This window comes from Antennarius striatus, chromosome 22 (assembly GCF_040054535.1).
Source record: "Antennarius striatus isolate MH-2024 chromosome 22, ASM4005453v1, whole genome shotgun sequence".
In the NCBI taxonomy this organism is placed as follows: Eukaryota; Metazoa; Chordata; class Actinopteri; order Lophiiformes; family Antennariidae; genus Antennarius; species Antennarius striatus.
Window position 1 is genome coordinate 12,564,759 of NC_090797.1, and position 26,547 is coordinate 12,591,305.

Here is a 26,547-nt window from a genome sequence, read left to right on the forward strand (position 1 = left end):
GTATCCCAGGACGTGTTCCCGTAATGTTAGCAAACACCTGTAATTTATCACTCTTAACTCCAAGCTTCTTTGTGTCGTGTGAATGGCTGATTTGTTCTGTTTCTTCTCCTACCTTTAATACACAGCCAAACTTCCTCACCACCCACATCTGGGAGGTTCAGTAACCTTTGAGGAATTTTATAATGAATACTTTTAGATCTTTTTCAGTCACGTCGCCTCTGGTGACTTTTTATCTCGCTGAACATGTGGAGATTTGTTAAATTAGTTTTCTAACTTTCTGATTTTTTTTTTTTTTCACTTTCTTTCTGAGGAGTTCCGTCTGTGTTGATGCTTCTGCATCGCTCACAAACACTTGGATCATCTCATGAAAGCGTTTTACGAGGTCTGCACATCAGTGGCATGAAATCAAACGAGTCTATGAGTTTCCCCAAAACATTTTATTAATTGTCCTTTTCTGTTTTACACTTCTTGCAGTGTTCTGAAGGTGACTGTTTAATGGAATGTTTCAGATTCATGTTTCAGGCTTAATTGGGGCATATTTTTATCTCTTGATAAAAATTCAAATAAAAAAACATCATGAATCAGGACAGTGTGTTTCTGAAGTTCACCTTAAGGTTAAACTTTTTTGTGAGGTTTTCTAGAAACCAATATCTACCTAATGACAGATGAGACGGCCACGATGATATCTCTTACGGAAATGTGACTCAACCTGCATTTGTCCTCCGTTAGCGCTGAACACAATGGATGTTACTGTAAATCTCCCATCTGATAAGTTGTTAGTATGCATTCTGCAGATAACAATTTTTGTCATGTTTTATGGATTTAGAATTTCTGCAGTGCAACTGAAGTGATGAACTGTGTGTGTGTGTGTGTGTGTGTGTGTGTGTGTGTGTGTGTGTGTAAATACAGCTGTGACAGCCAACAGGCTGCTGCATGTAGAAATCAGTAACAGTATCAACATGTGGCCACTGTGGTTGAAATGTTTTATGAAAAGATATTTACACTTTCTGAGTTCTACTCCAATGATAGTAAGTATGTGTGATGTCACTCATGGGTTTTGAAAGATTGAACCTCAGGGTGTTGGCTCCAGTCCCTCAGTGTTGGCCGCGTCTCACTCCTTCTTACCCAGACTAACCCAGCCAATGGCAGAGAGACTGGGCTTCTGCTGGGCTCGGAGAGTCAAATGACTCCTGGAAGAATGACTGATTCAACGTGCATTACATGATTGAACGTATTCTTTTAAAGTTCTCATTTTATACTCTTTTAAATCAATTTCACACATCGGGCACACGTGCAAGAACAGTATTTTAAATGTATTGCCCCAAGCTGAATCAGGCTGTTTCTGCGCCTGTACCTTTAAATGCAAATGAGCTCCCTCTGTCAACGCCCACCTTGCGTGTTACACGCCCCTCTCACGGACAGCTCCGTGCTGACAGTAGCATGAGCTAATGTTTACGGTGGTTGTAGCCTATGGCTCGCTGAGATGCTGTTGTTCTACCACCCCAGTTTGACCCCGAGTCGATACAGGACCCGTCAGTTTCCGTTTGTTTTTGTTTGTTATTTAAAATTATGGAACCTGTAAAATTTATCCCCCATAATCTTCTCACGAACGACTACAGAGACCAATATCATTCTTTGTTGGCAAGCTGTAAACACATTTATTTCTGCTGTCAGTTTTAACATGGGGGTCAGTGATGACTGGCTGTTTCGGATCCAACCTCTAGTGGTCATTCCAGGAACTACAGTTTTTGGCACATCCACGTTGACTTCACTTTTTCAGTCACGGAGGTTGCTGCTCATGTGCATCCTACATATTTAAAATTTTTCAGCATATATTTTTCAAAACTTGAAATGGGTATTTATCAATAAAATGTTTCCCACATTAAGAAATATTTGGGGTTTTTTTTTATTAATAGGAAGGAAACAGCTCATGTTAACAGTCAAGAGTAAAATCTGAACAAAGTCAAGGTGGTCTGAGAAAAAAACCAAACCGTTAGATTGTCTTAAATCTTCACCAGCAGATTCCACATGAGGGATTTATTGTTATTGTGTCAAAGCAGTCTTTCATAGCAATAATCTGACTTATTGTGTATTAAATCTTAATCTGAGCTGTAACAATGTGTAAATGTATATGTTTTTGGACAACTCTCAAATATGTTTTGGTAATTATAAATTCTGGCATGATTAGCCATGCCATTAAGAGTTAATGCTATGAAGTTGGGTCCTACATTGGTCCATGGGGGGACCGATCCCTGCTACTGTCATACCAGAAACATATATGGAAACTGTTTGTGAATTACCAAAGTCTTGTTGTCTAGCTCTGCAGTCAAGGCACATGTAAAAGTCTTATTTAGAAGCACCTTTGCAGCCCAGCTCTCTATTATAGTCTCAAAAAGAGTTCGTAGCATGTTTCATTTCTTTTATAGATTTTTTTTTTTCCTTTTGAAGACTTCTTTCAATAAATAACACAAATATATTCATACATCATATATAGTTAGATGAACATGTATGAACTACATGCATTTCATATAATTTAAATAATTTATATGTACAGTTCCCATTCACATACTCCTTCCCTCGTCCCCATCCCCTCTCAAACAAGTTGTTTCTAACAGCGCATTAACGCAAAATGTCATTTAAATCCATCCAAGACTTCTTAAGTAGAAATATCCTTTCATCGTAGAACGTTCCTTGTTCACCACCGTGATGTGTAATCCTGGGAAGGGAGCGCTGCGAACAGGAAATAGCCTCCTATGCAAAAGTAGGACAGGTAGCCCCCAGCGGGGCTCGTCTTGTTTCATTTACGTCCTGTGACGTTTTCTCGACAAAGCACAGACACAAGAGGTGTCGATGCGTATCCACCGCCACCCAACGGAGTTACGAACCTGCGTCAGCGCTCGAACGTAAGTCTGTGATGTCTTGCACTGAGAATTCCAGTTTTTGTAATCAATGCCCCTGCAGCCACTTTTAACCGGACTAGGGGTCATACAGCGCGTCTCATAAAAGTACTGCTTGATGTTCTGCGTGGCACTGGTTTTAATTTTTGCCAGTACAGTGACGGGGTCGCCCCTGGTGTCCACCGCTTGGGTTTTATCCGTCACCCACTGGCTCTCACTGTCACACACGCCGTATTCCCCACGGTAGCTTCTGTGCTCAGCGTAACGCTTCTTTCTTGTCTTGTTCCCCGCCGGTCCTCCATCCAGTCCTCCGCTCACAAAATCGTCAGCGAGAAACAGCGGCGGCGGCTGCAACGGCGGTCGGTCGCTCAGCAGCACCCGCGGTGAGTTGTAGCGCTTGTGTTGCCTGAGAAGGTCCGTGTTCAAAAGCATCACCTGATGGTCAACCATCACATCGCTGCTACCTCCACTGCGCATCCCCACGCCCCATTGCTCCACCTCGCCCTGGTCCTCCCTGAAGGGGAAGTCTGCGCTGAGGGGAGGGGGCAGTATATCCTGGGACTCGGCCTCCCGGCTCTTCTCCTGTTGGCTCTGGTTGCCCTTGGTCCTCCCTCTGGTGAGGTCAGCCTGAAGCAGCTGGATGATGAGGGAGTTTATGGGGTCTGGACTCGACTGCTGCTGCTGCTGCTGCTTCCCCTGGCGACTGCTGTCCATGTTGGTTGCCTGGATACCATAGAGGTATACGAGGACCATCACATACAGCAGGATGGACATCACTAGATTCACCTGTAAGATCTGCAAAACAACAGAAAGAGACATCTTTAAGAGATCTGTGCTACTTCTTACATTCTTTCACAAATAATTAATGAGTTGTGTAAGTTTGGAGGGTTATCAACATTTCGTCATACAAACAAAAGATTAGAAATCTATAATATATTATAAAAAGATGTTACTTGTAAACCTGCTTGAAGACATTGTTTTATTTTATCTCTAGATTAAAGTTACAAACGTCTGAGGCTTTTTGGAAGCCTCCACCTGAACTACCTCAGTATAAATTACAGCAGCAAGTCGGAGTGAGTGTGTGTGTGCGTGTCTGTGTCTAAATACAGCTATGGGAACCAACAAGTAGCTGCATGTAGAAAATATTATAACAATGCTGAGAGTAATGCATGTAAACACTGCAAGAGCGTAACACTTGAAATTGACATTTAAGAAGTACAAATGTAAACACATTTCTTTTTCTCGCTAAGTGCATCTGTCACTTTAACTATCAAACCAACACAATGACAGTAAATTTCTCTACTACATATGTTAGAGATCATTGCTGAGTATTTGTGCTAAAGCAGTCGTTCACAGGGTGTGGTGGCAGAAGGAAACGGATGTAACTACGTTTTTTATGTTTTATTTTCTGTAAAGTGCACTGATCAACCCCCACTTTAAGGTATTTTATTCACTTCAATGACCGCTGGACGATTCTTACAAGAAGAAAATTGAAGGGAAGTCAATTCTTTTCAGGAAATAGAAGAAGGCTCGTCAGCTTCAAACTTTAAGAGCAATGACAGATACATCAGTCACTAATAGAGGAGGGAAATCAAACGCGATCGCTGACGTCGTGTTTTCAGCTGGAATATTAATTAAACCTTGCAAATTTATGGATAATTCTCTTCCTCAGGCTCTGGTTGTTAAATCCTCTGATACATTCACTGCATCCTAGTTTGATGTTCTGTGAAAACCTCACAATTAAAAAAAAATAAAAAATTCTGTTTAAGACAAAACATTTTATTCCGGAAGACACCAAACATGAAGAGCCTCGTATTCCACAGGATGAGTCGGTGATGTGTTGTTATTTATGATGCAGCACGGTACATATTGTTGTGTCGCGTATCTAAACATAAAACAGATGCTTTTCAGAGAGGAGAACAAAAAAAAAAAGGACAAGAATGAAGGACAAACAGAGGTGACTTCTTTGCTCCTTTCAGCGATGTTATGGATGTCGAGGAGATCAGTTAAAGAGGAGGACGCAGCGGCAGACACCCTCCAATCATTCACATACAAACACAGACACAGCGTTGGTATGACTTAACAACACATCTCTGAAATTTAACAGAATATTTTAATTTCTGCACAAAGAAGATGAGCCTCTAGTGAAGCTGAGTCCCATTCCAGGTGAATATTATATTTGTCACACAGCAGCAAAATACTCATCCTGCTCCCGGATTCCTTAAGGCGTACCTTTGGTAACCAAACAAATTCCACACCATCTACGGTAACAGGAGCTGTGTTGGTCTGCTCTTACAGGGGGGGGGGGGCTGTGTTAACTAATAAAATCATGTCACTTTGAGTCATCAACCCCTTTGACATTTCTTTTCCTTTGTTGTGGTGAGTCAACAAAAATGCATGAATAATGTAAGTCACTGTCAGTCAGGCGTCTTCCTCCCTCATGAAAACTGAATCCAAGCAAAGACAAATTAATTTCCTCTCCTGCTTGTGGTCATAAAACACTCGAGTGTGTGATTTTCTGGCCCGGAGAGGCTTAAGCACGGTGGGTGGGAACGGGGTCATCGCGAGACTGTGTTGGTGCTCATCGTACACTGGCTTGTCTTTCATGTCACCACTTTGCCTGTCTACACCCATTCAAATAGTTATTTTAGAACAAGAGCTTCAGTTCGAGATAAGGCTCACAATGATTTGACAGTTATGGTCCTGATAAATGTAGTCGCTGAAAGCATTTGTGCGTTTTGAAAGAGACGTGACCAAAAAAAAGTACTACGAATGAGTCCACCTGTTTAAAACACACCCAGGTGGATCTTTTCACACTCGGTGGTTCTGTTTGAATGTGTGACCACAGAGATTCCAGTGAAAGACCAACTCCATCCGCTTACTGTCCGTCTAACAGTGTGAGTATTATTAGCAGTAAAAAGGTATTAAGGAGGACTTTTCTGAGTGTGTTTGTGTCTTTACACCCCTGTCAAGGGGGCTCTTTAAGTTGACTCATCTCTGTTGTTTGATTGATGGTGCGTTCTAACTTCTAACCCTACCCATAATCCCTTTTAGAAACGTTTCAACTTACGCAGTTTGCATTGTTCTGCAGTTATTCTGCTACATTCAACTTTGTAAATCTGTCAAGCGAACATAATCACTTCATGCAGGGATAGACCAGGTGTGTGTGTGTGTGTGTGTGTGTGTGTGTGTGTGTGTGTGTATGAGTGAGAGAGAGAGAAAGAGAAATTTTGTGAGAATTCCTCTCTCCAGTTCTTTTTGAAGACATTTGCTCTTCACGCGCACGGGGACACGTTATTCATTCTTAAAAAAGCAAAGTGTAAAAGTGCATCTGAGAAGAATTTTACTGATTAATAAGACGCGTCGATCAGGAACAACCTCCACCCCTCTTGCGGCAGAATTTATCCATGTGAACACAGAATATTTTCACTCACACTTGAAGTTAGCTGCCAGTGATCCTGTTGCTCCTGGGAAGAAGAAAAACTATCTTCAACAATCTGAATATAATAGCGTGTCGTAAATGCACCGCTGCAACACTTCTGGGAGTAGTGTGAAGTCATGAAAAGCTCGTTTGTCAGCCATCCATATCAAGAATGATTGATATCAGAGTTGTGATCTCGCTAATGCAGGACGGTATGTACATGAGTGTCAGGTTACGTCTGTCACATCTCATCTAGATTTTATCTAAATTGAGCCGAAAATGTTTTTCTTTTTCACGCTTCACATGAACTTTCAATGATGAAACTGCAGGTGAAGAATCAGCTTCGACACTTTGGAGGTATCTGCTACCCACTGTCGTCCTCGTCTCCCACGTCTTTGGTGGGAACCTTTTTATTTTTTGTCCTTCAACAGATATCAGCTCAGCAAGTTGAAACCAAAGTCTGTACAATGTAAAGAGGTTTGTTTCAAGCGTGTCCTGACATTTACTTTCTGTGTAATTGTTGACTCAGAAACTGGTATCAGATGAAACTATAGCTGAGCACCCGACTATGTTTTCCCAAAATGAATTCTATGAAAGTAGTGAAAACATTGAGTTGATTGAGCACAACTTCTAGATTCCCTGATGGTTTTAGTGTCTGTATCTAAAAACGTTGACCCTAAAAGACCTGTGCGGTCCTTCAGCTGCAGTGATCTGATTCAGTGTGTTGGTTAGCTCGAGCTGTAAGCATGCTATGCTATACTGTGAATCACTTAAAAGGCACGTTTGGGCAAGAAAAAACATCTGAAGCCTGAGGTTACTGTCAGAGGATTCCAAACATTCATTTATTTATTCGATCTGTTCATCTATTCTATTACCGTCAGGAGAGTTATATTCATGACGGGAAGTTTGTATCTGGTTCCAACAGCATCATTTCAGCAACTGCACCGTTTTTTTTGTTTTTTGTTTGCTTCCCAAAACGACTCTCTTGCCTGAACAACATGGCGTCTGACGTAGCAGCTTTTAATTTCTGCTTCACTAAAAGGATAGTTGTTCAAGAAAGTTTTGGTTTTCTTGTGACATTCAGGTGGTGTTGTGGCCTGAGGTGGCAATAGAGTGAGTTTTCTGTCTGCACATCTTTTACGATCTAAATCAGGGGGGGGGGGGTCAAACTCATTTTCACCGAGGGCCACATCAGCATAACGGCTGACCTCAAAGGGCCAGATGTAAACTAAATGTAACTACATGTAACTCAATGTGATTTAAAATAAACGTAACTACTCCTATATGTTAAATAACTCTTATTCAAGTTACAAAAAAGTTTGCTTGTTGCTCTGTTAAAACATAAAAGAGCAACAAGCAAATGTGGCCCCCCGGGCCTTGAGTTTGACACATGTGATCTAAATGATTTCTGGCAAAACTTTCATTTAAATTTCTTTTCATTTCATCATTTTAATTTCATCTTTCTTTAAAATAACGTCTGCATCAGAAACTCACACGGTAACAACTTGGAGATTGTGCTCCTGTCGGGAAGAGATGTGCTCAGCGCATGATCAAAAACTGGGATCATGACGGTGAAATCAGTTTGTTCCAGGCAATTATGGCGACAAAAAAAGTCTTTCCTCTTTCTGAAGAAATCCTCTGTATTTTTAAATCATCAGACGCTTTTGCAACAGGACAAAATAAGGCCAAACAATGACTCTCTTTACCTAAGGCTGTCAAACCACACTCGTTTTAGTAGTGTAGTTCAAAGATCACTCTCCACACTTATTTGGTCCAGAGAGAAGGAACTAATTGTTCCAAATTAAAAAAAAACAACAATAAATCAATACAAATTAAAAAGTATTTGTTGTGCCATTTATTCAGATATCAGCATGTGAGCTGACTCACAGAACAGACACTGACTAGAGATACGACGGAGGTATTTCAACTACATTTTCAGTCTGCTTCCTTCTTCCATATATCTGATGGAACAAATTCACTGCTACATGAATCATTTCTGCTGTTCACACAAGTCACGTTACGGTGTTATCCTGATCTGTCATAGAATCTGTGCCTGAGGCATCCTGCAAAACAGAAAGGATGCCTCTTTATGTCGAACTTTTGAAAAAAAAAAAAAAAAAAAATTGTAGGTTTTACTTGATAAATTAAACATCTATCCACCAGTTTCTAAATGTGTGATTTCAAATGTAAAGTATAAAGCCGTGAAACATGTCAGTCCCAAACGCATGCACTGACAAATTCTACCCCACCTCCTCCCTGGAGATGCAATAAAACTGAGTGTGACAGACAAAACAGAAAGAAAATAGCAACGTCAAACACAACAATAGTAAACACGAACTTTACAAACAAAAGACAACGCTTGCACAGTTACAAATATTTCATTTTCCTTATATTCAACTATTGAAAAACCTTCAAAAACGTTCCAGCACGCAGCCATATTTTAATCTGACAGATACCGCAAAGGAAACGTACATCATCTAGTGGTATCTGCTACGTCTCCACACAGAGCTCCTGGGGATTTTAGGGTAAATTGACTGTTAAATCAAAAAGATTAGCTTTAAGACTCAGCTTTGCCTTCAACACAACATTCCGAATAAGGACGTATCGCTGCGATCTCTGCAGCGCTCCACCTGATCCTCACTCACTTGACAGATTCACTTGAGAAATGTACTTTCCCTGACAACCTCACGCTATCCAATACCAAGAGAAGCAAACACGAGGCTTTCTTAATCTCATTAGCCACAACATACCCGCATGAAGTATTCTATTCACCTAGATCCACTGTCACTGACACACAAGATAAAAAAGCTGAGGACGGGTCAGGGCACGTCCTCTGAATCTTAAAAACAAAGACATTTCCTACGTTCACAAGTCAAAATCATTCACTTAATCTTTCCCCCAGGCAGTGGCGAGGGGCAGAGATGATAAGGCTTTTGGAGTCTGATGCAAAATAAGGGCTGAACAAGAAGAAGAAAACAAGATGATAAAATGGGGAATTGGCAGCTAGTATGACATCTATAAATGATCATGTGATTTTGGACAGTTTCATCTACAGTTACACCGTAATGAAATCAGTGCAGTGTTTACATTTATGAATGCTGAAAAAAAGTCATTACACTTTTAATGTGTTTATCCATTAAAATCCAAACACAAGACAGAAAACTCAGCACATTAAGGGCAGTTGATGTCATCAGGTTCATGTCAGACAGACAAAACAGATTCAAACTAAATTAAATTATATTTTTCCATGAGTTAAGACATCCGTGTGTCTTCTCACTTTGAGATGTATTGTTATTCTTATTTAAATCTTTTTTTTCCACATCATTTTTAATTGCAACTACTATTCTGGTCAAACCAGTTTGAAAGCAAAGCCATGTTGCTGTCAAAATGTTTAATTATTCAAGGAACTTTTTGTCTAACTCTCTTTACTTCCTTTATATCTTCATCTTAGGAGGCTAAAGACCCATCAGGTTAGTGTGGCGTCCGTATCCCCTCCCTCTGACATCATCCCCTCCTCATCACCTCATCACATCGCTCTCTTATCTGCTCATATTTATCCTCACTTCTCTCCTTTCTCGACCCGCATTGGCTTTCATCCGTCTTTAAAGCCCTACTCTCACATTCAGAGAGCGTTACGTAATTCATCATCAACCATCACAAAATCCTTTGAAACCAACTAACCAACATTTGTCAATGCTTTCCAACTATTGAGTCCAAAACGTCTGTGTCCATAATCCCCTTGACAGCGCATAAATTACCAAAGTTCATGTCTCACCTGAACACTGAAGCCGCCATCCTGCACAAGCTGAGGAGCTGCCCCAAGGTTACACGGGACAATATATATCTTCTGCGTCAAATTGATAAATGCTTGATCTTGTGATAACAGCATGAGTTCAGTCAGGAAGACTATTTATCTTCATACCATCCTGTCAATCATTCCTCTCATACATGCATAGTCTTCATTATGAGATGGAGTTCAACAGTCAAGATATCATCAGTTCTCATCAGCTGATCATCATTTTTCACCATTTTTTCCATTTCACTTGCTTTATCAGTCCCAGCAGAGTCATTAGCCACCGCCACCACCAGTGTTTGGACCCTGTTTGGGACTTAACATTCTGTCGGCCAGGACAGATGTACTTCGATTACACTCTTTCTGATGAATCTACAGTAAATCTTATTGTAAAGCAACATTTTGGCATTGATCAATACAGTGATCCCTCGTTACTCGCGGTTAAATCGTTCAAGGAACCACCCGCGAAAACGAAATTCCACGTAACAGTTTAAACCACCTTCTATCTGTATCACCTTTTCCCACACTCTGATAGACTGTTTAAAGCGCACTTCCGGATGCCATTAGCCAATAGAATGTGCGCGTACGGTGTCATGTGACTACCTACTACCTACTACGCGAATATGCGAGGGATTACTGCACGCCGTTTGAAGTGGATGACGAACACCTGCGGACCCAACGGACTCTCTATCAGCCTCATCATCGCTTATCGTCAGTGTCAATAATCAGATGTCCTCGCTTCATCTTTCTCCTTTTTAATATCTGTTTCTCTCAACATCGGCTCCGTCATCGTCTTTTTCGATGAACATTTGTTAAAGTTGAGTGAACGTTTGTTTGCTTGTCACACTTGTTCACCTAGACCGCTGGCTATACCGGTGAGGTAACTCAATCACTCACGCTCTGCTGCCACCACCTGCTGGCTAACGCTAAGCTAAGAGGCCGACCACGTTAATTATTAATGCTGATCACAATGCTGATCACAGGCAGGTGACAGTCCTAATTTAGATGAGCAACTAACGTAGTTTAACAATATAGTTGTAGCCTGTTCTGGAAAACAAATAGGGTGCTGTAACCTTGTTTTAAGCAGATATTTCTGAAAACTGAATAAACAGAACTGCTATTCTTCAAATTTCACCCTCATCTCTGCAATGAGAATAAAATCCATGTAAGACACTGGAAAAATAATGACATGACTTTATGCAGCCTTCTAATTTTAAACATAGATCAACAGCAGTGCGGTAGAAAGTGAGTCAAGTTTGTGTTCATGCGCGCTTCTTTTGTAGTCCTGTGCTCATGTCAGTGATGCCTGTGGCAAGTCAGGGATAGGTCTGAGTGTGTGTGAAGCAGTCGTGTCGCCTCCTTAACGACACATGAAACAGCAGCCTCACACACAGAAACTAGAATTTCCACCTCGCCGCTGTAGGCGTCTACCAGCTATACCCAAGTCGCTGAATAGTTTTTGTTAAAAATGAGTTATATGACTGTTAAAATGTATGATTAATAACAACAATTTGACAAAAAAGTGAGAAAGTTTTAGTGTTTTGTACCAGCTAGCACAGAGGTCTGATTGACAGCTTCATTACATGATGCAATAACAACCAGCACCTGCCTAATATCCACCAAATGCAACGACATGTGGACCGAACCAGTATATCTATAACTGTGTAGATTCATTAATGAAAAATGAGTTAAATTCTTTGCTCACATGCATGGCCAAGAAATCTAATAATGAAAAAACAAAACTAACAAGGAACTCATGATTGTAAAACCTGAATGCAGCTCCGGTGCCTGACAAGCCTCTTCTGCACGAGCTTGATGCCCGTTGCCAACACCGACACAAGGTAAAAAAATATAAGTAAGTAAGTAAGTCTATGCATCACCTTCATCTAAGTCCAAGTCAAATACAAGACAGCATCAGACAGCTGCAGTGTGTATGCAGCCCCCACTGGACTCACGTCTGTGTGCAGATCTCCATAAGTACGAACAGCGATCAGTTTGTCCTTCGTTTTCATGTGTCGTGCGAGTGCATGTGTTTTTTCTGTGGTACATGTGTCATCAGTGATACAGACTGTACAGACCTCCAGGCAAATTCAAACATACGAAGCTACAACACTGGCCTTGTCAGTCAAAAGAAAACCGATATCTAATATTTCTGCATACAGATCAAAACAGATCATGAATATAATTCATTAGAATTTGAAACGCTAATGCCAGAAACAGCATGAACCAATGCTTGTGTTTGATGTTTACTGTACGTGGGTGGAATGCCTCATTTGAAAAGGTCAAAACTTCATTTATTATTGGTGCCTGGCATGTGTGTAGAGGTGGGTGTGTTACCGTACAGATATAACAGACTCACTGGGGTGTCATTGTGGCACTAAATGGCTCAAAAGGCTGAAGACACACCACTCCACTCCCGCTGCTGAACTCTGGATTCCACAGGGCATGGAAAGGAAAAGTTTATTGGCGGTGTCAGAGACAGCCATGCAGACACCAGCCATCTGTCTGATTAACACCAAGCAGCCCGCTTTACATCTGGCAGCCAAGGCAGAAGAAGGAACCCAGCATGGAGACGTGCCAAACGGGGAAGGAGAGGATAAGACAACATAACGGAAGGAATGAGAGAAAATTGCTGCAGCATTTCAGCTGCTTTTGGTTTATTGTTCTTGTTTTCCAGCACCTTAAGTCTTCTGTCACCCGTCTGATGAGCAGCAGCAGCAGGCAGCTGTTTTCAGGAGGAAAAAAACCTAAATAAGTAAAATCCTGCCCTACTGAACACCTGCTGTGCACCACAAGAGTCAAAGCGCACCATCTCAAATGAAAGTGGACGAAAACCACAGAAGCAAAAATATATCTGAAACCTAATTCATTCCTCCTGCCGATACGAGATATATCACAAGATATGAAATTTAACAAGTTCTATAGTGGCCTTTAATAGACTCCAGCTCCCCGTGACCCGCAACAGCAGATGAAGCGGTTGTGAGAATGAATGAATTGATGGATATATGGATGGATGGATGGATGAATGAATGAATGAATGAATGAATGAATGAATGAATGAATGAATGAGTAGCGGCCTTTATTTACTCCACTGAAATTTAGAGGGAACTACAGGCTTCTATTAGAAACAGACTTTTTTTTAAATTTATGTATATGTGTGTGTGTGTGTGTGTGTGTGTGTGTGTGTGTGTGTGTGTGTGTGTGTGTGTGTGTGTGTGTGTACAGTCAACCCTGGGTTTTTGAACATAATCTGTTCCAGAAGGCTGTTCGAAAAGTGAGTTGTTCAAAATATATATATACTGTATATATACAGTATATATACATATATATATATATATATTACAATATTATTTTCAAAAAAAATTTGTACCAAAAAAATAGTGATTGTGAGTGTACTGTATTGATTATATTGGTAAAAGGGTGGTGAGGATGGAGTTTCCAGGCACGAGGAATAAGAAGAGGGGGGCTGTAAGACAAGACTTAATTTGTGGGAGAAAATAAAGCTATTTTAAGACAATAAATGGAAAACACAGTAAATCAGCATCTAATCTCTGAACTGAATGAAAGTGGGATGCCAGCCTAGGAATCTAACGGCAGTAATTCTGAATTGATGCAGCAAACTGGTGGCAAACAAAGAAGCTCTTCTCTCTGCTGATGCAGCAAAAACAACTTTAATGACCAAATAAAAACCAGTAGACATAATCAGATGTAATACATTTATTCTTGGAACAAATTAGTGACACTTTCAAACAAACACATCTGACTTTCAAATGCAGTAATTTGTAATTTTATAGCAGGACTAGTGTAACAAGTAGCTAGTAAGAAATTATGTACAACAAGTATGGATAGTACCTCCATGTGTACATTTGAAAGGAAAACAAGTGAACTATATGTGCTCTGGAAAAATTTCTCAAGATAGAAATTTTAAAAAGAAGCAGTTAAACTTTTGTTTTGGCTGTAGGGTTAAAATTGCATGGATAACTACTTCACGCCATCTCATGATTCAACATCTCATGAGGAGCAGGCGGGACGGTCTCTGAGCATCATTAGTTCAGTCAGTCAATCAGTCAGAGCAGTGAGCTGTAAGGATTGTAACTTTTAAATTTCACTTAAAATTTAATTTAAATTCTTTCCTCACAGTTTTCTGTGTTTTTGTTCTGATTGAATCCAGATAATCACGTTATTTTCATCCGATACAAACACCCACGCTGTGATGAGAATACACCATTCTCATTGAGGTTTGATCCCCAACGGTGTTTGACAGGTTCCCTAAAACATTGTTAAAATAATGTACAATAAAAAAGCACTCACTGACCCATTAGTTTGAACTTTTAGAGCCTCCGTGCCAAAAACAGGAAAAAACAGCTGAACCAATTCGAGCTGGTGTCAATGGATGGTGTGTGTGTTACAGTTACCGTGGAGACCCCCAGTGATGATGCAGTCCGAGCACTTAGTGATGGAGCTTAGTGAGCTGTGTGCCAAACCAGAAAATCCTCCAGAGGGATTTTGACCAGTGCCTGAGCTCTAATACTGTCCAATTGCCTCCAGATGTTACGGCAGAGACAAATCAGAGAGAGAGAGATGAAGCCTGGAATTCAATGTCTGTTCTACAAATTCTGGATCACTTGATTCCAGAAGTGAGAAAATCCTGAGCAGAAATAAACAGCCTGTCAGAATGTGTGTGACGTGCTTGACTGTGTAGTTACACACATGCATGGAATTGGTTGTATTTCTATGCAACTGAACAAAGATAAACTTGTGACGAGATGTAAAAAGTGATGTTAGAGTTAAAACTGGACTTGTTGACAGCTGAATTAAAACAGAGCTTCTCCAGTCAGATTGGTTTCATCTGCGGGTGCTTTGTTTGTGAAATGGGAGCGATTCAAATCCAAAACAGCTAAAGAATTTTTAGGGTATTTTTTTTCTCCTTACTGATCAAAAATTTCTAGAAACACTCTCATACTGAAATCTCAACTTATGTCATTTTTTCATAAACTTATCTCGCTCCGTTCTTTTGACATCTACATCAGGACTGTCTCTTTGTGACAAATGAATTCATTCCTAGAAACCTCTCCGTCTCACCACTATTATTAAGTGTGTAAAAACATTCAAAATAAAAGCAAATGAGCTGTGTTTTTTTTCTAGAGTGTTTCTTGGCCATGAGCAATCTCTTCCTGGAATTCCAGCTATCGCTGGGAGACGTTCTCTTACCTCGACCGAGACTCCAGGGAAATAATTCTTCTGGATAAGAAAGGAACTCTTACAAATCATGCTTTTATTTTTAGCGCATTCATTTTAGCACAGATCAAATAAGCATGTTAAGACATGTTAATTGTTTTGCTTCAGAGGTGCTAGTTTTGGTAGAATTGGCTCAGGTAGATCTTATTCATTCAAGTGTTGGTGCTAAATAAACTAACTGAATTTGTAAGAGCTTCAGATTTAATTCACAGGCACTGATTTCCTCATTGACATTGGAGAGTAGAGTTAATAAGTGTTTTATCAAAAAACACTTCTTTTTCTTTTCACGGTGTGTATTCAGTGCATTTGGGATCGTGCACACGTCCCTGTGTGGATGTGTGTGTAAATGTGTGTGTAGAAATTTCCTGCACATGACATAAATATGTCTTATCAGTGTTTTCCTGAGTGTTTTACTCGTCACTACACCAAACAAACATTGGTGTTTTTCAAACAATGCCGCTGGTCATTGGTGTGAATTTATGTCCCAGCTTTAGAATAAATCTTTGTGAAGCTGGAGTTTAGTTTCTGATTGTCTTGTGAGCTAAACAGAGGTTAGTCTATGTCAGCAAGTCTATCCATCATGTCAAACCCACAATGAAGCACAACAGATAAATACACAATATTCCTGTAAATATTACAAAACAGGATGGATTATCTAACAAAACAGATTACTTTTGCAGAGCTGGACCTGAACCATGGGCCAAAGTAATAAAATACACAACTACTGTATTTTCAAGTTTCTACCATAGAACTCAGGGAACATAAAAAAACCCAACAACTGGTGGCTCCAAATGGGTAGGATTTGCAACTGAGATGTTTAAGATCTGCAACCTGTATAGAAAACCCTGCTGGTCAGTTTACGATAACCGTGAGGAGTTTTGGCCTCTTATATTTACACTATGGAACATTTTCTTTTAAATACAACCCAGTTTTGTTAATTGCAAGTATGTTTGCACATGTGGAATGCAGAACAGGTGCTTTTACTCTGTTACACTGATTTACAACCTGCCAGGACACGAGTCACAGAGGAAAAACGACATAAAAATCCTACAGACGGAAAAAAGAATAAATGTGGAGTTGTGTTTTTGTGGGTGGTTCCTGGAACTCATTAACCGCGAGTAAAGAGGGATTACTGTACTTCATTTTTAAGATGACAGCTGGATTTTTTACATTTAGAATTTAGTATTATATTATTATATTGGAATATATATGACGTTTTTAAAAAGGTAATGGTCCAAGGGAAAGCAATGGAGAGAAGATATCCGTAGCGTTGATACTGCATTTTTCATGGCTGAGTCCAACACATCTCAAAGAAGTTGGGACACGGACACAACTATAAGATAGTTCAGGATTTCACCCCTACCAGTCATTAATATCAGCAGAGTCAAGGAGTCTGGAACAATCCAAACCCCAGGCAGCACTGCCAGCGCCCATAGCATGAATAATTTACATATCTATGAAGGTACACGCAGGGTTTGGAACACCTGCCGCCGTCCAAACAATGCATTTTTGTACACAATGAAGAAGCATCGTTACAACAGCGTAGCAAAAGCGTCCAGGTATTAGACGGGTCTGCCTCCAGTCCAGACCTGTCCTCCTTTGAAAATGTGTGATGCATTATGGAGCACCAAATGCACAAAGAGATGTTGGGCTGTTGAAGTCATACATTAAACAACATGATTTTTTTGCCATCAAATATCTTGTCTGGCAATGTTCCATTTAGGTTACAAATGCAACAGAATAAAATGTTGAGTCAGAATTAAGTAGACAACACACAATCAAACAAATGCATGGGCATTAACAGTAAATCACTGAGGAAGAGCAGCTCTGATGCAAGAGTAGGCGTGAGAGTCTCCAGCCTTCAGGTGTGATCACACTGAGACACTGTGGGCTTTGTCACCACAGCGTGTTGCTGTTTATCTGATGACCTACACTTCCACAACAGAAGACTCTCTACTGAGCCAAACCAGCTGCTTGCAGACTCCTGACCGTCAAGTGCCACATGCTTTCCTCTGCCCAATCTGGGAAGAAAAGCAAGTGCACAATGGTGACACATTTGTTCAGTCCTCGTGCGGAATGGAGACGATGAAGAAGAGGAACACGGACTGATAGACACAAAAGATTTGCGTTAGCTGTAGGTGAAATGGAGGTGTTCCATTGACTAGTTGGAGTTATGCACACTCTATAAATATTCTCTATAATTTGTTTTCTCTTAGCACAACCGCGACACATAAGAGTTAACTTGAAGTCGATGCGATATCCCACTGATATGATGTCTCCATAGGACGGACACATAGGCTGAGAACAGAAAAACAAATTCCAAACACTGGAGTGGGGTCACTAAGTGGGAACTGAGTGATCTGAACACCCACTTAGAGATGTGGTTTATGGGATGTCAGCACCGATTTGGTGTGGGAGTGACAGAGACTGAACGGTAATAGGTTATAATAACCAACCTGAATCAGCTGCAGAGATCAAGGTCACTAATCCGATGTCAGGCCTAATAGAATCACAGACACAGGAATAGACTGCAGAGCTCAACCACGACCTTGCATTACTGGGTGTGTGTGTGTCTGTGTGTGTGTCTGTGTGTGTGTGTGTGTGTGTGTATGATGGCACAGTTTCCTGGAATAATGGCACAGGTCCTGTTCTACCAGGGTAAAGTGGGCATCTGCCCCAGATCTCCACTAGCCATAGAAAACTCCAGGCAGGTTTTTGGTTTTTTTTTGTATTTTATATTGAACAGTCCAGCTGAGAATGAGAAGTAAAATTATTAATGAGGGAAAGTTTAGAGTTTAGACGCAGCCTTTATATAGTTTTAGTTCTTTTATGAGGCTGGAGGAGATCTTGGCAGTGTGCGCCACAGCAGGGAGCATCAGCTTGTTCTAAACACCAGTTTTAAGCCCCGTTCAGGGCAGGACATGTTCCCTCATTTCCCTGAATCAACAAAACACAGCTTACGATTCGCTAGGTGCTCGAAACACGAGCCCAAATCACAATCAAAAACTCTTATTAGAGCTTTTCTGCTATAGTTTTAGTCACAGATTTTTTTTTTTTAGTTACAAGATGACTATGAAATATGAGCTTTTTTTTTATGCATTGTTTTTATCATCATTGCTCATGGCAAAGGAGAGAAATCAAGCCACGGAAATGAATTGAACACATCTCCTCCTCTTGTAATTACTGCTGATGAGCTCACAGGACACGGTAGGTTTTATGAGAAACAAATGTCCCTTTAATGTAACTCATCACACGCAGCACACATGATCAACTTTCTCCTGACTGATAAACAAATTAACAGCACTAAAACTTGTACATGCTTGTCAGAATGAAGACCAGACTGTGTCTGAGCTTGTGGAATGGGTCGTGATGCACTTCTCTGCGATACGATCTGCTCGGCTGTTTCTCCCTGACAGTATTTGTCATCTGACTGAGTTCCTAAAACGACTTTCTGTTACTGCCTGCATCCCATGGTTTAAAAAGGACAGCGGCTTGTGACAATGACTGTTGCACACTGGGTCATAACGTTAATGTGGTCACCTACTTCCAAGACTTTAAAAACTGACTTCTAAGGGTCTTTTTCTTCATAAAAGACAAGAGGAAGAGGACAAACTACATTTGTAAACCTCCACCTCGGCTCCTGTTTCCTACAAAGCTCCCTTCCCCCCCACAAGTTTACAATCCTATTTACATGCAGTTTGCATGCAAACATGTCGATGGCCAAAATTCAGTTGTGCCTCATTTGTCCAGATTTTTTCTTGCTGCAAGTTTCCTCAAAATTGAATAGTCAATAAAATCTTGCTGACAGTCACAGCCAATCAGACAGTAGTATGTGTAAAGATAAGAAAATAAAGGATCATCTGCAATCTTAAGACATTTTTTGTCAAAGATTTTGTGAGGAAAAACAACAACAACACGCATAGCTTTTACAGTGACTCCTGACTGCTTTGTTCATGTTGTGATAAAAGCTGCATCTAAAAGGAATCAGTCTCATCACAAATAGTCCTTTTGCCTCCTAAGTCTTTACGTTTTTCTTTGGAGCTTTAATGCTTTTAGCACTTCATTAGACAGAGGAGTGGGTGTCCATGTGGGCTGCAGCTCACTGTACATTAGCAGGAATGTTGAAATGAACGTGTACTTCTAGTGTAACACACATGAAGAACATTTTATGAGACGAATAAAGCATTACTGACAACATAATTCCTACACTGCTGAGGTAATACTGTGTGTGATTGTGAAAAGGCCAGTAAAGTCATTTTAATGTGTGTCTGTCTGGAGTCATTTTCATTCTCCACAGCAAAACATTCATAGTGCCTAAAACAGACAGAATTTATTGTCCGCTGAAAACCCTTTATACTCATAATTATTTCAATTTTTCAGTGAATAATAAGGTTAGTTATTCGTTTAAGGCTTTTACATTGAAAACAAAGAATGTGGGGGGAAAATAAAATAAAAAATTATATGTATTCATGCATTTCTTTGACAAAAATACTACAGTGTGCTGTCTTAATTTCCTTTTTGGGGATCATAAAAGTATACAAAATTAAAATGAAAAAAAAAATTTAAATATAAAATGGCCTTCAGGCTCACCCATTGCCTTTAATTCAGTTAAGCCTTATCCAAAATCAAACTAATCACCCTGCAACCACAATTTTAATGTGCATAAATTGCCCAAACTCATTAATTCCAACCCCCAAATATTCTTGTTTTCTTTCAAGTTTTGAGCGATAAAAGGGGAAGGTTAAGGCATTAGGTTCTGGCCTCAGGTTTAAAGTTAGAATTACTCTTTTGTCTAACTAAATGTAGGAATAAGTAGGGATTTGTTTTGTGTGGTTGAAATTCCCCCCTGAGGCCGTCTGAACATCTGTCAGCTCACATATCAAAGGTGGTCACCACCCTGACACAGACATCCACACAGATGTCACCTTTAGGTCTCGGTTCCATCACAGAAAGATGGCTGCTCCCCAGGAGGTCACAACACAGGAAGTAGTTGAAGCAAAACCGTCTGAGAAACATCACATCTCCGGCGAGTTAATTTAATACAGCCTTATTGGTATTACTACTGCAAAGGAAAAATCAGTATAAAATAAAGAGGTGATGCAAGGAAGATAATAATCTGTGATTGATTTACAAACACTTAACACACATTTATAGACTCCATAACATAAATCTAAACCTGCATTTAGAGATTCTGATACACTTTCTATCATCCAGATGTGCACGAAAGGATTGAGAAACAATTGCAGACACGTACCAAAATGCATTTGAACGAAAAATTTTCAGTGAAATCAATATTATCGCTGTCTTGGAAACCTAACTCCGAAGGGAGACTTTTGGTGTCTTTTGACTTCTGTACACAAATCAACTGAACCTATAGATGCATGCAGGTGATTAAAACCCTCAGGAGGACGCCGTCAGTGATCGGCTCTATCAGGCACTGGAGTCCTTCAGGAGGTCAATGAGCGCAGCTTTACAGGTGGGAACAGAGCGAAAAGGAAAGCAGGATGGGAGGGAGAGTCAGAGACAGAGTGATGGATGTAGGATGAGAGATCCATTCAGATCCAGTCAGTGAATGTGAGGGAGATAAAGAAAATCATTGAGACGAGGAGTAAGACTACCGGATCAGAACGGACTGAAAGAGGAGGGCTGGACTGTCATGTGATCGAACTGCAGGGAAGGTCCGGCCTCACCTTGAAGCCACATGACTTCTGTCTGCTCTGCCTCGCAGAAAACCTCAAAGACGCTGAAAGGTTTGTGTTGTTGCTGCAAAAGGACTTGAGACAAGATTTAAGATTGTTCACACGACCAAAAGCAGTTTGGGTTACGGGTTAAATGAATGAATTCCTCAAATAAAACGTCCTGACATGTGTATGTACCCGATGTTTCTGCACACAACTGCCCTGCGCTGTGTTGTTTCTGTTACACAGAGAGGAGAGAGCGGCCTGATCCAAACCCTTACTGTATGTTTTGCTCTAACTAGCCATAAGAATGTACAATCTAAATACACTCGACTAAATGTGTAAACCATCTTGGAGCGAGCAGGCCTGTGAAACTGCAGCCATATAGAACGGAGGCAACAACTTGATCTGCAAAGAAGAACCCACGGACCATGGGAAAAAAAACCTTTGCCCTTTACACAACTTGAGTCACATCCATCCTTGACTCTCATCCCTTTGGAATGAAGAGTCACAGACCTGTAGTTTAGTCACATCAGCTTACGTGATGTCATAACATTAGTCATTACACACATTATAAGGATTGCCACGCTCAGAAATCTTGTGGCACGAAGGCACTAATGTTCACAAACCTGCCAGGAAACCTATTAGATGCTTGACCCCAGTAGTCCTGGAAACACCATAGCTGACACAAATCTGCTAGAAAAGTACTTGAGCTCCACTTGACTTGAATTATAAAAACGTTAAAAGTGTTGGAAAAACAGAAACGAGCTACAAGAAACAGGCGGTTAAGTGCTTCTAGGTTTGCAGAGGAGTGATGGGTAGAGATGGGTTGAAAAAAAAAAAAAAAAAAGGTTACGGCCGCTGCTTCTGAATGCTCTTGGGTGTAACTGAGCAAAGATCTGCTAGTGGTGTTGACAGCGTAATGTTGTGAACTATCAGAAAATCTTTCTCACATTCTGACTTCAAAAAGAAATGAGCACACCCTTTGAGTGCAAATTACACGCATGACATTTTTATGTCACTATTAAGTCATTCTATGACTCAGATCTTGCTCATGCAAAATTAAGTTACGCAACTTAATTGCTGATTGCGTTCAGAGTCGTGTGGTAATTGAAAGCAATGGATCCGCTTTGTATTTAGATTACATTTCACGTACATGTAATCTGATACAGACCGGGATCAAGTTGCACAAATTAATGAGAAATCAGCAGTAGTCCATGTCTGGGTATTTTTATTCAGATTGGCTTGTTATTATCTTTAGCTTTATTACTTTTTGAAATAAGATCCAACAGCATCTCACAAAGGAATGTAAAAAAAAAGTGATCACAAATTAATGTGTATCGCAGATCTGCTTCAAAATGTACCCAGACGTTCTTTGACCTGAGATCCACTCCTGCACACAATTAAATTTTAAATCATTTCACAGATTCACAAACAAACAGGAATTTTTTTCACCAGAACAATGAACACAGCAATTGGTCACTGATGTATGTTGAGCGGGACGATGCTGGGATGGTGAAATAGTTAAGTGACTGGATGATAACAGCCAATCAATTTTTTTTTTAAATTTAGTATACTTTAATAAACCCCGAAGGGAAATTAGAAGCCTTTAATTTTCTCAAAAACCGACGGTGCACCTTATAATTCAGCGTGCCTTACATGAATTTTTTTTTAAAATAGACCATCCATTGAAGATGAGTTCTCAGATGTGTTTTATAATCCAGTGTGCTTTGAAATCCAATGCTCCTTATGTATGATTTTTTTATTATTGTTATTGTTTTTAAATAGGCCGTTCATTGAAGGTGCGCCTTATAATCCAGTGCGCCTTATAGTGCGAAAAAATACTGTAATCACACATGCACATACATACATATATATATATACATATACATACATATATATATATATATATATACACACATACATACATACATATATATATATACATATACATACATATATATATATATATACATATATATACATATATATATATATATATATATATATATATATATATATATATATATATATATATATATATATATATATATATATATATATATATATATGAAACCGCCAAAATATTTTGGCCAACAAAAAGACAATAGAGTAACAACATTTATCTTCATATTTAATCAGCATTGCCCTGTGTGCAATTCAATAATTTGATTTACTTGATATTACTATATTACTTGACATCAGAATATAGAAGTATAGCCTGAAGTTCAAACAGCTTTCCTAATGCCATGTGTCCCCCTGATGGATGAGAACTGAGCAAAAGTTCTGTTTGAAAGCAAATGGATGGAGGATTGTAGTCGGTCATTCTCACATATGACATGCATGACTGCATTGCCATGATACAAATCAGTTGAAATTGTTCCAATATTCCCATTAAGTGTGTGGCTGAGACTTTATCAGGGAGAGAAATACTTAATAACCAGTGCTGTTAGTCATGCAGCACAAAAGGACTCCTCTGCTTTACCTCTGAACCTCTTCAAATAAATAAATAAATCCCAGCAGACAAGAAGATTCAAACCAGTTAAATTTACTGAAGTGTACCAAACACTACAGCAGCCAATATCCAGAGAGAGACATGGAATCAAATACGTAACAGGTGCTGTGCATCTCATTTAATACATACAAAGTCTTTATCTTTGACTTTTATTAGGTCAGTTGTCCTTTAGTGTTTTACGTCTTTTCCTTGTGTATTTTCTCTTTTTGTCTGGGAATGAAACTTCACAGCCCAATCTGTGTCATTAAGCTTGAATTTGAGTTTGAAGTCGCTAATGTAAACCGAACACGAGGCCTCAAATGAAACAGGGCACAGGAACGGGTACAGAAAGGCAGACAGACAAGAGGAGTTGGATTCCCTACAGCACAAAAAGGGGCCAAACGCAGTCAAAAGGGGACAACTGGACCCGTCTATAGTAACAGTATCAAGCACCTGGCAGCAAATTTGACTCCTTTCTACTGTTATCAACTTTACTCCCACCTATAACAACACCCCAATCTGTTCTCACACCTAATTTCCTAGTTTTGCTCTTTCCTCATGCAGCAACGCAAAAAGCACATATTAAAAGGCCTCATTGTAGCTGCGCTCCGAAATGCACACAACATCCTGCAGCTGTGGTTGAAAACTTATCCCAGCATGCCTCAGAGGCCATATTTGACTCCAGTGCCCATAAAGGGAGTGACAGAATGTAACTGTCTCAGTATTCCTTCCTTGAGTCCTAATTTCCCTGTTTTAGCTGTGTGCTTGCTGTGCGTCAAATCCGCAGCTGCAACAGCTGCTCCGGCATGCACACACACTCCAGCACATGCACGAACACACTTAATGGACTCCCACGGCAGCAGGAACGCATCCACCATTGGCTCAAGACGCCCACTGATGTGCGCCATTACGCAAAGCTGCCCAGACCACATGTCACATCATACATGGCCAAACGCACCGCACAGTTGACACCATGACGCAGAATTGCGTCCACAGAAGGAATTGATGCAGAATATCATTATTCGGGTTGCTGTTATATTGGGCCGCAAGTATTCCAACAACTCCAAATCTGGGAAAGTATCCCTACGAGAGTGGAGGAAAAATAATGTATTAAATAATGTATAATATACAATTTATCTACAAATACACACACGTTAACGCACAGCACACGTTGATCCCAACTCTCGGCAGAAAACAAGCTCCCAAAGGTTTAAAAAAAAAAAAAGAATTGTTCCTCAAATGTTCCATATTGGATCGTTTAAATGCCGTGTTGAATTTTAACGACACTTGTTCCAAACATCCAAGTTTGGGAAACATATACAGGACCGCGGAGACGTTAGTCAGACTTTGCGCACACGGTAGTTTCCGTGCACACACAAACAAGTGTGCGCGTTTGCAAACAGGGCAGAGAAGGGTAAAGAGGATTTAACGCATAGTCTGTCTATACACTGAGAGTAACTTTCACTGCAACCCACACCAAAACCGACACGCAATCAGTGCGTTAGTAATCCAAAAACAGGAGATGAACCCCATCTGAATCGTTCCTGCGCGCCTTCATTCACGTCCTCTCCTTCCTAAATACCACACAAGCCTTTGAAAAGTGTAAAGACTCCAGGTTGCACCTAAAAAAACAACAGGAGTCTGTCATGTTTGCGTGCGTAAGCTTGGGAAAGACCCAACCCTACTATCTACCTGTACAGAGTGAGAGAGTGGAAGAGCTCAAGGCGAGCAGTAAAAGTGTTTGTCTGCACTGGTCCCTTGAAGAGCGCACATTCTCCTGGTTTTTCTGCTACAGCTGTGACTCAGATTGATTAATCAATCATTTTATAGGCAATTCCACTCTCCTGCAGGACAAAAAGTAAATATTTACGCAGTTGCAGTGAAAACCATTTCAGAGCCCTCCTTTTCCCAAACTTTCCAAAAGTTCTTATCCAAACAGCTTCAAACGTCGCCACACAATTAAATAGCATTGAAATATAGTTTTTGCGTCTTTGTCATTTTGCAAATGAACACTTTGGGGTTAGTCGTTTATTTCGGGTTTGAATCCCCGACAAAACTGCTCCAACTTGAATTAATAAAGAAGAACCTACCGTAATAAAGGTAACCATAGCATCGGCGGGTTAGTATCCAACAGAGTCGACATGAAGGTGATTAATTTTTACACGGAATCCTTTGGCGAAAACTTCCCACTTTCCGGAGCGCTGCCACCGGTCTGTGCGCCACACTGGTTCTGTGAGGAGAGGATCAGGATGTGCGTAATTCTCTCCCTCTCCCTCTCCCTCTCTCTCTCCCTCTCTCTCTCCCTCTCTCTCTCTCTCTCTCTCTCCCTCCAACATAATCTACGTCGCGCTTTCTGTTACAGAACAGATGGCTCTTGGCGCACGTCGCTGCAGAGACGTGCGCGCTGCCGCTGTCTGTCAGGACGCACCGAGCCTGCTGACATGAATTAGGACACCGAATTAGCGGCGTGTGCGCGTCTGAGTGTGTGACTAATGCAACCTTCACATCTTTATCTGGTACCAGTTGACATCTGACAGGCTCTCCAACACTCGGTGTTTTATGTCGGACTGCTTGCATCCTGCAGAAGCGTCCCTCGGTGTGTGGATGAATTAGTTTAAGCTCTGTGACGGATGGGGCTGGAAGGGCGGCATGGCCACCATAAGAAGTCGCAAAGAATTAGTAGTACTTACACTAAATAGTGGTGTATTCATGGACCAATCAGAACAAAGAATAAGCTTATTTGAAATCTATTAGTTCATCAAAAACTGAATTCTAAGGATGGATAATGTCAACGTCCAGTCTGATATCAAATCTATATAAACTCTGTATAAAACCTGATGCTGAGATAAATTCACTGAAGCTTCAAATTTGATTTCTGACCTGCTATAGACTTCATCATACATGTGAACTTTTAAATGTGTCTGTGTTATGCTAAGATGATTTGGTCCTGAGGAGGGTTTGGTCTGCGCGCGGCTCACATGGATTTCCAGTTCTGATGGGACTTTTTGTATCGATAATGTTTTGCA

The 26,547-nt window shown here is 40.4% G+C and overlaps 1 protein-coding gene across 1 annotated transcript; it reads right to left on the reverse strand.

Moving 5' to 3' along the window:
- Nucleotides 1-495: 495 nt before the first annotated feature.
- Nucleotides 496-25,746, reverse strand: ntf3 (neurotrophin 3). Its single transcript, XM_068307045.1, has 2 exons — nucleotides 25,612-25,746; nucleotides 496-3,692 (listed from the first exon to the last, which is right to left on the reverse strand). Exons 1-2 carry the CDS (start codon nucleotides 25,627-25,629, stop codon nucleotides 2,802-2,804), a joined length of 909 nt encoding a protein of 302 aa, XP_068163146.1. The 5' UTR covers nucleotides 25,630-25,746; the 3' UTR covers nucleotides 496-2,801.
- Between the last annotated feature and the right edge of the window lie 801 nt (nucleotides 25,747-26,547).